This window comes from Pan paniscus, chromosome 10 (genome assembly GCF_029289425.2).
Source record: "Pan paniscus chromosome 10, NHGRI_mPanPan1-v2.0_pri, whole genome shotgun sequence".
Classification (NCBI taxonomy): Eukaryota; Metazoa; Chordata; class Mammalia; order Primates; family Hominidae; genus Pan; species Pan paniscus.
In genome coordinates, this window is record NC_073259.2 from 140,417,167 (window position 1) to 140,431,132 (window position 13,966).

At 58.2% G+C, this 13,966-nt stretch overlaps 1 protein-coding gene across 4 annotated transcripts; it reads left to right on the plus strand.

Annotated features, from left to right (window-relative positions):
- Nucleotides 1-1,689: 1,689 nt before the first annotated feature.
- On the plus strand, nt 1,690-12,596 carry LOC134728457 (uncharacterized). 4 transcript variants are annotated; one of them, XR_010108873.1, is made up of 6 exons: nt 1,690-1,801; nt 2,994-5,528; nt 6,551-7,034; nt 8,584-9,202; nt 10,038-11,343; nt 11,706-12,596. XR_010108873.1 is itself a non-coding variant. In XM_063593234.1 (3 exons), exons 2-3 carry the CDS (start codon nt 4,983-4,985, stop codon nt 6,938-6,940), a joined length of 936 nt encoding a protein of 311 aa, XP_063449304.1. In that variant the 5' UTR covers nt 1,690-1,801; nt 2,994-4,982; the 3' UTR covers nt 6,941-7,835. The 4 variants fall into 4 exon arrangements, 1 of the variants encoding a protein (XP_063449304.1); XR_010108874.1 differs by lacking the exon at nt 1,690-1,801 and having other exon boundaries at nt 1,812-5,528; XR_010108875.1 differs by lacking the exons at nt 8,584-9,202; nt 10,038-11,343; nt 11,706-12,596 and adding an exon at nt 7,139-7,839.
- Nucleotides 12,597-13,966: the final 1,370 nt, after the last annotated feature.

The window sequence follows — 13,966 nt, forward strand, 5'->3', positions numbered from 1 at the left end:
CCGGGGAGGGAGTCACGTGGTTGTCACTGCAGAACTCTGGAGGGGCAGGCTCTCGCGTGGGTGGGGGCCATGGAGGATGCAGCGTGGGATTTAAAATGAGCCCAATGAAGGGAAATGCTGGTTCTTCAATGTCCATGAGCTCAAGCCCTGTGGGAAGTGTAGCCTCGATTATTTTGCACAGATCTGAACAGCATTCATCCCCAGTTGGATATGGCCCTTTTCTCGAAGCACAGATTGGAACTCAAGGTCTCTGAAGTGCTTTCTGGCCGCATCATGGAGAGAAAGGCATTTTCTCACTCAGGCATCACCCCGGGAACGTGGCGTGCCATGTTTTAGCATCTAAGTGTGTCCCCTGAGGAGGCAGGGTTATGCCGTAATCACAAGCAACCCCCAAATCTCAACGGCATTAACGACACAGGGTAATTTATCATGGGATTGTGTGTCCACCTGGGTCCCCGCGGAGCTCTGTTGACTGGAGTCGCTCGGAGCCCCCGGCGCGAATGCTGGATGGCCGAGCGGGGAGGAGCGCTCAGGGGCTTCACGCTGTCAACACCCCACTCCGAAGTGACTCCCGCGGCTTCCAGCAGTCACCTGCTGGACAGAGACCGTCACACGGGCCCCCGCACGCAGTGGGGTGGGAAGGGAGATCCTACCGCATACCTGGAAGACGGGAGAACAGGGGTGTTTCGGTGAGTAGTGCTCTCTCTCAGTCCGCACAGCAGCCTTCCAGCAAATCGGGATGTTATGCCAAACCCGCCCCACGCCCCCAAATGCCAGGCTCCCCGGGGTAGCAACGAATGACACGTTGTCCAATCAGACTTCAGTGCAACCATGTCACAGAAGACATGACTAAAGCAAAACAGGACTGGGTGGTGCTCATTTTGGTTTTGACAAGGTCGGGCCTGGGTCTCTGCTTTCCTCCCCTGGGCCAAGATCCTCTGGGCATGGAGTTCAGGAACGAGGGTGGGACCTTCCCCAGGAGACCCAGGTATGGGCAGCGGTTGCTGGGACCAAGTCCTCACTGAGAGTGACTTCGACAAACATCCATTGGCAGCTCCAGCTTAGGCCCAGGGGACAAAGTGGGGGTCACTGATACCCCGGATTTTTTTTTTTAATGACTGAATCATGATTTGAACACTGGTCTGTTGGATTTCAAGATCTGTGATTTTCTCACTGAACATGCTAACTCCTGGGACAGCAGAGTTCCTTAGATTGGACCTAATAACACACTGATCCCCTCCCCTCCTGCTTTTTCTGTATTTTTAAAAAATTATTTTGTTTTTTATTCACAAATATTGTATATGTTATATGGGGTAGAATGTGATGTTGATATATGTTTAAAATGTGGAATGATTAAATTAGGCTAATTTACTTTTTTTTCCTAAAAGGACCTTGGCTTCAGAATTAACTTTAATTTTCATTCCACTTTGCTTATATGGCCTTGGCAAGATCAGTCCTTGTAGCACGGCCAGGACTTAAGCTCTGAACCACCAGTGAGGAGGGCGTTGGTCTGAGCCTGCTTTTCCAAGTCCTATCTTCCCTTCTTGGGTTCAGGCAGCAGATCTGACTGTAAGTGGCTTTAAAGAGACAGCAGACATGTTTGTGGCAGTTTATTCATTGCCCCTGGGTGCCACCCTTGCATGCCCCCTATGTGACAGCTGGCGGCCCACAGCCCATTAACCCTGCAGATGGGCACAGCAGGCCTCAGGGAGGTGATGTGGGTTCAGTGTGCCGAAGATGAAGAGATGCAGGGGACTCAAACCCACTGGCCGAGGCACCACCCGCTTCTCCAGGCAAAGAGGTGAGTCCCAACTAGTGAAGAGAAGGGAGAAGTGGTGCCAGGGCGAGAACGCGTGTGTGCCTCTGTGTGTGCCTGTGTGTGCTTGTGTGTGTATGCATGTGTGTGTGCACATGAGCTTCTGTATGTCTGCAGCTGCACATGTGCATATATGTGCATGTGTGTGCATGTGTGCCTGAGTATGTGTGCATGTGCACCTTTGTGTGCCTCAGTATGTACACGTGTGTGCATGCATGCATGTGCATGTGTGCTTGTGTGTGTGCATGAGCCTGTCTGTGCCTGCATATGTGCATGTATGTGTGTGCATGTGTGCACATGTGCATGTGCGCCTAAGCATGTACCTGTGCGTGCCTGCGTATGTACACGTGTGTGCATGCATGTGTGTGCGCACGTATGCCTGTGTGCCTATGTACATGTGTACCTCTGTGTGAGTGCCTGCACATGGACACACATGTGTGTGCATGTTTGCCTGAGTATGTACATGTGTGTGCATGCATGCCTCTGCGTATGACTGAGTATGTACGTGTGTGCATGCCTGTGTGTGTGTGAGAGAGGGAGTGAAGGAGGGAGAAAGAGAAAAAGAGAAAAAGGGAGAGAGAGGAAGATGGAATGGGTATAGAAGGGAGTTATAATAAAAATGGAGGACTTTGGGTGCATTTTCTGCTATTTTTTTCTCCCGAAAACGCTGTAAAGGGGTTATATAATTTGAGTGTCCTCAGTGCTGAAATTGCGTTTACCCCTTGGGTCCTAACCCAGCTTTGTGAGGACTGTGGTGCGATCCCGGTTCCCTGGCAGTACTTGTCAACAGGGTCAAATGCCTGTTCCTTGCCGGTCTCTTCTGTGGAACAAAACCCTCACCTAGGAGGGTTTCAGGTTTTGCCTTAATTTTTATCAAACCTGTAGAGGGTATTTCTGCGCCAGATACTGCTCCAGACACTTTTCAAAAATGCATTCTCTGCAGCTTCAGAGCAGCCCTTTGCGAGGGGGCATCCGTGCTATGCCCGTGGTATAGATGGGGAAGCAGAGGCAGCTGGAGTTTCCATAACTGGCCTGAGGCCGCGCAGTTACAGGAGATGGGGCTGGGGCTCTGCCCGGGCAGTCTGGCTGCAGAGTCCAGCTTTTAAGCTTGTCTCTAAGCTGCCTCTGCTGCCAATGAACCATCCTAAAATAGATTTTTTTTTTTTATCCTACAAAGGGTTCATTTTTCCTGTTTCCTCCTGGCCCATAATGTGGATAACTTGCCCCTTCAGCACAAGTTGGTGAACAATTCATCCACCAGCATATTCAAACCACGGCCAACCAGTGGCTGAAAACAACAGCAAGCAGCCGCCTAGCACAGGGATCTGTCTGTGGGCTGGACGCGACAGGGAGGACTCGGCTCTGCGCCTGGGGCCCGGGACCCCGACTGGAGGTGGGGTCGGCTCTGCGCCTGGGGCCCGGGACCCCGACTGGAGGTGGGGTTGGCTCTGCGCCTGGGGCCCGGGACCCCGACTGGCAGTGGGGGCTGGAGGAAGCTGTGCTCATCGGATGGCTCGGCACTCACGCGTCTGAGGGTTGTGGCTGGCCTTGGCAGAGGCCCGCTCCTGGCAGTGGCTGAGCTGTTGGAATCCAGCACCCTCCCCTCCACGTGGCCTGAGCTTCCTCACAGCATGGCTGCCGGGTTCCAAGCTCCAGCCCTGGGAGAGACGGCCAAGCGGGAGCTGCATCCTGCTCCCCCATTTCCGGTTCTTGATTCGCCCCCACTGGGCACTGCAGCCTTCCTGCCAACGCAGCTCTCAGGAGTACGGCTGCGGCATGCCAAGGCATTTCCCCACATGGCCCTCCTGTGTGCTGTAAATGCCTTCAGCTTCTCAATGGAACCCACGTGTGGTGAGCGCTGCTTCCTCGGTGTAAATGCTCCCATCATAGCTGGTTTCAAGCCGACAGTGCAACCACTGAGTCCAGAGTCAGGAACAACGGCTCTGCACACTGGTGGGAATCCACCCCGGCTCGCGCCTGCGCCCCGGCCGTGGCTCTGTGGAGCTCTCCGTCCCAGGGAACCTTCTCCTGGCTTTCGTGTCCTGCCCCTTCCCAGATTTCCCCACCCCTCTGGCTGTGCCTTCTGTGCCTTCCCCGCCAGCCCTGATGTGGGCACGGCTCATGCCCAGCACTCCTCAGCACTTCCTTCCTTCCCAATTCCACCCATGATTTCCCCCACGCCTGCTCCGTTTCTGAGTGCAGGCCACTCCCAGATTGACACCTGTGTTCCATGTTGCACGGCTCAGCATGTGGGCTTGGACAGTGGGAGATGCGGCTTTCCATGAACAGCCCCAGTGTGTGGTCCGGCGAGTGGCGAGGCGGCTCTGTGGTGGCCAGGACCAAACCCGGGGTCTTGCTGCTCTGCCACCCTCCACCCAGATCTGCAGCTCAGAGCTAAAAGTGACATTGTGCCTTCTGGCCAGTGGGAAGGAGTTAGGAAAGGAGAAGGAGGGACCTGCTTCTCGTTGAGGGCATGGGCAGGAAGCACAGGCTTCACTCCCCCTCCACAGCCAGGCGTGCGGGTGACGTGGCGACCTGCGGGTGACGTGGCATCCTGGGCATGGGGAAAGTGGGAAGCATCGCCCTCGGCTGAGCAGCTGCGGCCGCCTGTCCCTGTGTGAGCAGGAGAATGGCTCACGGTTTGCATGTCAGGGTTCTCCTGAGGAACAGTCACTGGACGTGTGCAGATGTGAAGGCAGCTCATTCTCAGGAATGGCCCACGGGATGACAGAGCCTGAAAAACCCCAGATCTACAGGGAAGACCCTCAGGCTGGAGACCTGGGAAGAGCCCGTGCTGCCGTTCAGGTCCAAAGGCCAACTGCCAAGGAGGCCCCCACATCAGGGAGGGAAATTGGTGCGGCTCACAGTCCACAATTTAAATGTCAGTCTCATCCAAAAACACCCTCGCAGAAAACACCCTTATGGAAGCATCCAGAGAAACGTCTGACCAAATGTCTGGACCCTGCGGCCCAGCCAAGTCTACACGTAAAATTCACCATCACGGGCCACACAGACGCCTCTCTGGGTGGTGCCGACTGTGGCAGCCTTCACGGTTCTCTTGGGCTAGAACTTCCTGTCCACAGGCAGAGCCTCCCAGCAGGCCCACGGCCCACACACCACGGCCCCACAACTGTCATCCTGGGTGCAGGGCTTGGTCCACGGGAACATGTGCACCAGCAGACCCCACGAGGCCGCCCACGCGTGTGCTGTCCCTGAGCGAGACACGCTAGACCACGACCTCACAGCCGCTGCCGTGCCTGTCACGTGGAGAAGCAGGCTGAGGGCACAGAGGCAGAGCCGGCCCTCCCCAGAGGAGACCTCGGATGGGGAGAGAACAGGGGCGAGGGGCCGGCGGGTGACAGGTTTCATTTCTGGCTCCAAGGAGGAGGGAGCTGCTGTTGCCTCCGACTTCCCAAAAGTGGCACGAACAAAATCCTCCTCTCCCTTAAGCTGGGTCCGCATCGCTGCAGCTGTGTGTGTCCGGCTGTCCCCATGCGGCGTCCTGAGTGAACATCACGTTCTGCTCAGAAGGGACGTGTCGCCTGGGCAGCATTGCCTCGCAGGCAGGATGCCTCCCCCTTCACCAGGTCCGCCTCCTGACAAGACGCATGGCTGGGGCCCAGGAGCGCCGCATGGCCGATGTTTAGGTCCCTTCTGCGGCAAGTCTTGCTCTCCCCGTCGGCTCCTTGGACGTCTCTCCCTGTCACAGCAGGTTAAAGTGGGCCCTGATGCGACCGCTGGTGTCCATGTAGCAAGAGAGAAGTTTGGGCACGGACACACAGAGGGAGAAGGCCACGCAGAGACCGGGGCAGAGGCTGCGGCAAGGTGGGGCCGGGAGGGCGTGGCGCGGCCTTCCCAGCTGAAGGCCGGCTGACTCTGGTGGGCCTTGCCGGCAGGGCTGGAGAAAGGTATCAGCCGGATCAGCGGCTGCACAGCCGGCACCACGGTGAGTGGATCCACTCGCAGCGAAGCCACACCTGGCACGGCAGCTGCAGTTGGAGGCCCCACCTGGGCCAGCCTCGGGCGCCCACTGCTTCCCCAGGACACATCTGTCTTCTGCGCAGGCCAGAGGCTGAGCCGAATGGGGCTAGGGGTGGGTCACCACCCCTGCATCTTCCAAGGGCCTGGTGAGGACACCAAGCTCTGCGGCCCCTCGGCCATGTGGTCTTGCTTTTGATTTATGGCTTTTTTCAAAAGGTAGAATGAGCTCTGATGTCTCCCACCAGCATCTCCCTCCACCCAGCCCTCACGCCGCAGGGCAGGGAGCGGACGTGGAGTCTGCCAGCTCTAGTGTGTCTGCTCCAGTTTCACACCTGGAGCTGGGAAATGGCCATGGGGTGCATCCTGGGACCCACTGGGCCTGCGGTGTCCAACCTGAGCTAAAATGGCACGGCCACCTGCCCTCCATAAGCCCCTCCCTAACTGGAGGGCCACAGTGATGCTTTGGGGGCTCCCAGAACCAACGTCAGTTCAGAGCCTTCAGAGCCCGTGTCCAGGAGTCCCCGAAAGGTCTAGTTCGGACCCGGTCACCGAGGCAGAAGCCCCACAGGTCCCATTGGGCAGGGCGGGGAAGAGGAGCCCACACTTTCAGGGGGCCCAGGGCCCTTCCTGAGGGGGTTTGGTCTGTAAACCGCTCGCATCTGAGAACCTGAGACCTGCTGCAGGGGCCGAGACTGGTTTGATGACTCCGTTAGACTTTTGTTCACCTAAAACCTTCCTGTTTATGTCGATTAGGTAAAGATTTGGGAGGCCTCCCCTCGGTCCTTGGAAGGAGTGCGGTGGTGGGTCGCCGATGCCGCGGGTCCACGATGTCCCCTCACCTTCAGCTTCACTCCAGTTTCTGTCACTCACAGTCAACTGCAGCCAAGAATACAAAAGTCCGGGAGGAAATCACTCACGGGTTTTAAATCGTGCTGTTCTGAGCAGCGTGATGAACCCTCGCACCGCCGGGTTCTGTCCTGCCTGGGCCGGGCACCCTCCCTGCGTCCAGCGTCTCCATGCTGCGCACACCGCCAGCCCGCGCGGGGTCACTCTACAGGAAAATGCATCGCGTACAAGACTCGGAACCACCTGGGGCTTTGGGCATTCACTGGGGGTCTTGGAAATAGCCCCCACCCACCATGATGAGGGGGACGACCGCGCACGCGTGAGGCTACCCTGACTGCCGCTCGGCCTGGCCGTCCACATGGTCACACCTCCCGCCCTCCCTTGGCAGCAGGTGAGTTCTGCCTACGGCTCTGCCTCCCGGGATCCGTTCATCCCGTGGTGCTCCTGCTTCCCGAGGCAGTGACCGCGTTTCCCACCAGAAGGTCTGCCCTGCAGAAGGAGTCGTCACGGAGCCCTCCCAGGTGTGGGGCCCCCACCAATGTGTTTCTCCCAGCCGTGGTGACAGCCTTGTCCCTGGGCCCCTTCTGGGGTGGCCGGCAGGTCTAACGACAGGTCCGGTCTGACACTGCAGCCTCCCTGGGCCTCTGGATTCTTCCCTCCAGTTACACCAAGGCAGGTGCGCCATTTCCAGCCCTCTCACTGGGCCACCGTGGGGCCTGTGTTCCAGACAGCCAGACAAACAGCTCGCACCCATCCTGGCCCCCGGCTGCGGCATTCAGCACGGGAGCTCTGCGTAGCGAGCCCACTTCCAGAGTCAGCCCGATGCTGCGTTCTGTTCCTCCATTACCCACACCCTTAATATCCACCCCACATGCTCACCCTGGCCCCTGATCCCTGGAACGTGCTGGAGCTCCGAGACGAACCCTCCTTCCCGTGCCTGATTCCTGGCATCGCAGCCTTTGCCTGCTGTGGACCGTGTGTGCTCCAGCATGTGGATGAGCTGCTCAGAGCTGTGCAGTGTGTAGACGTGGGCTCTGAGCACTTGGGGGTCTCCCCGAGGAGGGAGGACCAGCCACAGGCAGCTGACGAGCACGTGGGAGGCTGGAGGCAGAGTGGAGCGCCGACATCTGACTTGGGGTTGGGGGACCCAGGCAGGGACTGGAGGAGGGTGGGGGTAAAGACCTGCTGGAGGCTTCCGCTGGGCTGGGGCTGGGGGTGACGTGAGGGGTTCCCGGGAGCTCGGGTGGGACCGAGAGTCCCGGCACAGTCACCAGGGCTGTCAGTTCCGTGTGGTCGGCTGGTGTCTGGGCACAGGCGCCTCCTGGGCCAAGTGTGTGCAGATGAGACTGTTACACAGAGCAGCCCCAGGCACGTGCCTGGCACCACGACAGCTGTGCGGGCCAGACAGGGCCTCCCGCAGCCTCTCCAGGGCACCCACGCACAGCACACGTGGCAGGCAGCCTCCTCCTCCCGCTCGACGCCTCCCATGCCCCTCCCTGTAGCTGGTCGCAAAGTGCAGGAAACACCTGCCCGGTTTTCTGTCCTGTGGGTGGCTGAGACCCCGGCATTGGACCCGCGAGGCGACCTGTCTGAATGCAGAAGACACACAGGCCCACAGTCCTGGCCACGCCCCGAGAAACCGGCTGCTTTCCCCTGGGGACTATTGACCGGCCGCCTCTGTGGCCAGGCACAGGCCAGGGAGTGCAGAGAGGCCTGTCCCCCGCTGCAAGCCTGGGATGCAGCGACCTCACCGCAGAGCAGAAAGGCCTCACTGCAGTGGGCGCCCGGGGCCAGGATTTGGCTATGCCCGGGGCAGGTATGACAAAGGGGGCCACGTACACGGCGTCGTCTCTCGCTGTCCTGCTCCATGCACCACTTTGGTCCAATCAAATCCCACGGGGCGGGGAATGGGAAAACACCAGAAATGATTTTCTTTGCAGGTACAAAAGAGCCATGACTTTTGTTGCCCTAAAAATGAATTCACGGAACAAAGACAGTGCAGGAAGCAGGTGTCCTCTGATGCACCGGGCCACCCGCCTTCCCGAGCCCAGCCTGCCTTCCCCTTCTCCGTGACCTCCCTCGCAGTGGAGGCTTGGAGGGAGCTGCTCACTGAGCCTACCTCTGCGCACACCCAGCTGCCACCTCACCTTCCCCTTCGCCCTGGCTCAATCCCAGGCCTCGGTTTGCAGATGCGGCTCCGTCCTCCCTCCCCCAGCCCAGAGGATTCCAGCTGGGAAGGGCGGCGAGGCTGGCAGTGTCCCCTCAGGGGAGTCACTGCGTCCCTCCGTCCCTGCTCCACCCTCAGCCCCTTGAGAGGAGAGAGGCCTGGGGGTCACCGTCTCCCCTGCCAACCTGCTCTCAGCTCGGGTTCCTGCCTGTCCTTCCCGGTGGCTCCTCCGAGGAAGAGGTATGGGGCCACCTCCCCCCTAGGCCCTGGGAACAGGAAGCTGAACTTGCTGTGAAATTATCTCCTGCCACTCAACTGCTTCCCCCTCAGCAAGGCCCCGCCCTCAGGAGAGAAAGCACAGGAGACGCTGGAGTGCTGTGAAGGAGACTGGGGTACGGGGACCCTGTGTGTGCACATGTATCTGTGTGTGTGCATGTGTGTGTACAAGTGTGTGCACTGAGTGTGCACGTGTGTCAGTGTGTGTGCGCTCATGTATGCATGTACAAGTGTGTGCATACAGTGTGTGCGTGTGTGCATGTGTGGGCATGTGTATACACACACGTGCATGTGTGAAAATGCATGTGTGCATTGTGAAGTGTGTGCATGGGTGTGCAAGTGTGTATGTGTACACATGTGTGAGCTTGTATATACAAGTGCATGCATGCATGTATAAGCGTGTGTGCACATGTGCATGTGCAGATGTGTGCATAAGTGTGAACATGTGTGTATACGTGTCTTTACATGTATGCATGTGTGTACAAGCATGTGTGCACGTGAATCTGCATGTGTACAAGTGTGTGCATGTGTGTGCATGCAAAATGTGTGCATGTGTGTGCATGTGTGCACGTGTGTACAAGCGTGAGTGCATATGCATCTATGCACACATGCATGCATGAGTACGTGCATGTGCACAAGCATGTTCGTGTCTGTGTGCATGTGTGAGTGCTATTGTGAGTGTGCGTGTATGTGTGTATGTGTGAGTGTGTGTGTATCTTTTGCCCACCTCAGGAGGGTGGTGGGGAGCCGCTCCCTCTGGGGAAACCACATCTGAACTGGATGGTGAAAGGCGAGACTGAGTTGTGTAAAAATTGGGTGAAGTGTTAGCAGGTCACAAAAACCCCCAAGGCTGAGGCCTCACAAGGGTTGGACAGAGAGGAACTTTGGAAACGTGAGTGCTCCCCGTTTGCTGTTCTAAGCCCTTGCTGAGTACAGCTTTTCTGTGCCCAGGATCTGAGCTGAGCAGGGATGTTCTGCTCCGTGCCATGCCAGTGCTGACGGGCAGCCACTGGAGAGAACAGGCCGCCCCAGAAGGTGCTCCAACACGCATGATTTATGAGGCGCCCCCGATGTGAGCTGGAACAGCTTGCTCCTTCACACTAAATAAAACCAAAAGCGGCACAGGAGTGCGGTGTCTGTGAGCGCCTTGTGTGTACAAATGACCGTCATAAATCTTTCCGCTCTGCGACGCATCTTTGGGGAGTTTGGCTGAGAAGCCAGAGCTGGAGAGCGAGCGAGGAGGGAGAGGAAGCAGAGTCTGAATGTCCTGTGCGTCCTCTGGGGTCCTCGGGGCGGGGCGGGGGGTGCTGTCCTGCAGGAGGCGGGACGGGATCTCTGTTCCTCTGCCCCTCCCCACTCCTGCTGTTCACAGCTCCTGAACAGCACAAAGCAAGCCTGTCTGTGCGGACCATTGCTGCTGGCCAAGGCGTCCGGCTGAAAAAGTTCTTGGGAAGCCCAGTGAAGGTCCCTCTGTAACAACCTAGAAGGCCACTTCTTAGAACAAAGAAATCACCCTGGTGTTCGGGCCCGACGGGGTTTTGTGTTAGGGTAGATTTTGTCAGCAGCAGCAGAGATCCAGCACAAACCAGCCTAAACAAAGGAGAAAAGATATTGATTTCTAGAACCAGGACTTGCGTAGCAAGTCGAGGGCCTCGGGCACAGCTGGATCCAGGAGTTAAATGAAGTCATCGTGATCCCTCCGTGGGTGCATATGGCTGACTCTCCCCATTCTCGGTGGCCACGGTCTACAGCGTCACCACCGCGCGGGCAGATGCTGAGCCTCTGGTCCTTAGGGAACAGGATCAGGTTCCTTTGAGCCTCTGGTCACCACATTTTCACCACCCATCAGTCTGTCACCTTGGTCTGTTTCTGCTTAAAGACACTGTATTTAGTGTATAGAGTTGATTCATTAACGTTGAACTCACAGCCAACAGCACCTACACAGGCCTGAGCGAAGCGTCTCCATCGCATGTCACAGCTCCTGCATTCAGGGTCACTCGAGAGGACCTCAGCTCTGTTCCTGAGGCTACTTTAAGCTGCAACATCACCGACAAAGAGCATGAAAATGTGAATGACAGGACTCTAAAAAGAACGCACGTTTACTCCGAGAGCGGAAACAAGAAGGCGGGTGCGGCCTCACTCCTTCCCCGCCAGGGACGCACGTGGGCGACACGGCTTCCAGAAGCTCTGTGCACGCCTGTGAATGACCAGGAAAGACCCCGGTACTGATCTGGGGATTACGAATACGTTTTAGCAAGTAAGCGGATGTGTCTGCGTCTCTGCACCCCCTCCCCCGCTCCCTCCCACCTCCCCTGCATCCTGCCGCCCCCGGGCTGACTTTATTCCCAGGCAGGGCCCCCCAAGGGTTTCTACCAGCAGCTCCAGATTTGCCTCTTACCCCCTAGAGTTCCCCACCTGAAAAACCAAGGGCCTCTTCTCAGCAGCCCCAGGTACAGCCGCGGGCCCCTGGCAGGCATCTTGTTCCACCCCAAGAATAGGAAGTGTCTGGGCCTCATGGGCTGTGTAGGCCAGTGGACTGGAGGTGGAGAGGGAGAGGCCCACTGCTATCGGAGGGCGGCAGGCGACAACCCGGCCTTTACCCTCGGGGTCTCTTTGCAGGAGGTCAAAGCCCCCACACTCAGCGTCAGGAGCTCAGCACCTGCCTGCCCCAACCTGCCTGACCCTCCATCCCTGCGCTGTGAACGGTGACTCTGTCCCCGCTGTGCCTGGTGGCAAAGGTGACCCTTGACTTCCAATCTGTCAGCAGACACCGTGGGTTCCACCCCCAGGTTAAGTGCAGAATCTGCCCAATTCTGGCCACCTCTGCGGCCCAGCCTTGACCCCAGGCACCCTCGTCTCTCAGCCGGACAACGGCTGAGACAATGGCTGCAGCACCCACCACCCTCCCACCTCTCCTGGGTCTCAGTCAGTCCCAGACAATGGCCGCAGCACCCACCACCCTCCCCAGGTCTCAGTCGGTCCCAGACAAGGGCCGCAGCTCACCGCCCTCCCGCCTCTCCCAGGTCTCAGTCGGTCCCCGGCACAGCAGCTGCCGCCACACTGAGGTCACTACACTGCCCTCCGCTCCTGACCCCGCACCGTCCCCCTGGGACTCTCCGGTGCTCTATGGGTGGGTGCACGACCCAGGTGGGGAAAATGGAAGAGAGCAGAGGTCGCCTGGGGGCAGGAGCCCAGGACACCCACCCTGCGACCACACTCAGAGCCGACTCAGCCCATGGACGGCTGCGGTTTCCTTGTGTGCAGCCCCCGTGAGGAACCTGACTGCACGAGGCTCCTCCAGGGCTCCGTGAGACTCCGTCTCAGGGGCCTTCACCTGCTCTCAGCTTTAAACGAACCACTGAGAATCACCTGTAACAACCTCACAAAGAAAATAAATCTCTCGCTGGCTTCAAGGCTCTGGGGCCAGGGCTGTGGGCTTTTCAAATCCTGCAGGCTGTGGCCTGGGCATTTGCCAACTCTCACTACTGCATAATTTAATCTAATTGATCAATTAAATCCAGATAATTTTTAAACAAGCTGTAATAACAGTTATATAATTTCAGTACCACATATAATTATTCTAACTTTACTGAAGGAAATGGCTAAGACATGCCATCTGCATTCTGGAAACTGTCACCTCTGGAGCCGCAGGACTGGCAGGCAGCTGTCCTCTGAGCCGGCTGACTCTGGGAGGTCAGGGCCGCCCTCAGAGGAGGCCGTCGCTGTGGGTCTGAGTCCCGCAGCCCTTCTGAACCACCGCGTCGCGTGGCGTGTGGGGATGCTGTGGCGCCTTCTATGTCATCCGTAAGAATGCGAAACAACCGCCTGGATCTGTGGAATTAGGAATCCGTTTCTATCGCCACAGTTACACTGTGTGACAACCACACAAATCCTCAGAGAAGAGCAGGAAATATTCACTTTTGCTCACGAATCTGTGGGTTGGCTGTGGGTTCTGAGGACTTGCTTGGGCCTGTGAATCCGTGGCCGGCTCTGGGTCTCCCTGGACTTGGCCATGTTTACCCGTGAATCTGTGGGCCCTGTGGGTCCCCCTGGACTTGGCTGGGCTCACCCGTGAATCGGTGGCTGGCTGTGGGTTTGTTGGTGGCTCTCCTACCCCTGCCTGGTTCTTCTGTGTCTGGGCGTCCATTGAGATGATCCCACTCTCTGCTGGTGGGCTGGCAGATCACCACAGATTTCCGAGGTGATCATGGGGTCAGAGAAGACACGAAGATACTCAAGTGCCATTCCGAGCCCCGCGTGCATCCTGGTGGCTGCTGTTCCAGGCAGCAGAAGTCCACTTGGTCGCATCTGTGACCTGGGCACAGCCATCCGCACCCCCAGCCTCCGCCTGGTACACCTTGGATTCCTTCCATTCTGATGCCGTGGTGGTGTCGGGGTGGCCTCTGGCTGCCCTTCAAGGTTGTGGGGGGGACACTTACAGGCTTCTGTGTCCTGGAGACCCACACTGGGGACACGCCTGAGCTCAGGTCTGGCTCCGTGACCTCAAGCAAGTTACCCCGCCTTCCCGTGCCTCAGCCCAACCTCGCTTCACCTGTCAAACACCAACAGCCACCTGACCCTGGCAGAGTCACGCAGGGAGCATGCAGGGCGCTGACCCCATGGCAATGCCCACACAGCGTGAGCCCCACCCGAGCCCCGCTGCTGAGTTCATTTCATGACAGACACCTGGGAGAGCCATGAGTCCCCATCCCGACACGGAGGAGCCGGGGCCAGGGAGGCGGAGGCTGGAGCTGGTCCCGACACGGAGGAGCCGAGGCCAGGGAGGCGGAGGCTGGAGCTGGTCCCAACACGGAGGAGCCAAGGCCAGGGAGGCGGAGGCTGGGGCTGGTCCCGACACGGAGGAGCTGAGGCCAGGGAGG

Excerpts from the sequence above, each read along its gene's own strand:
- LOC134728457 (XM_063593234.1), top strand. The coding sequence starts at position 4,983 with ATGTGCACCAGCAGACCCCACGAGGCCGCCCACGCGTGTGCTGTCCCT. Across the intron at positions 5,529-6,550 it reads GTCTCTCCCTGTCACAGCAG|GTAAAGATTTGGGAGGCCTC; the intron begins GTTAAAGTGGGC and ends TATGTCGATTAG.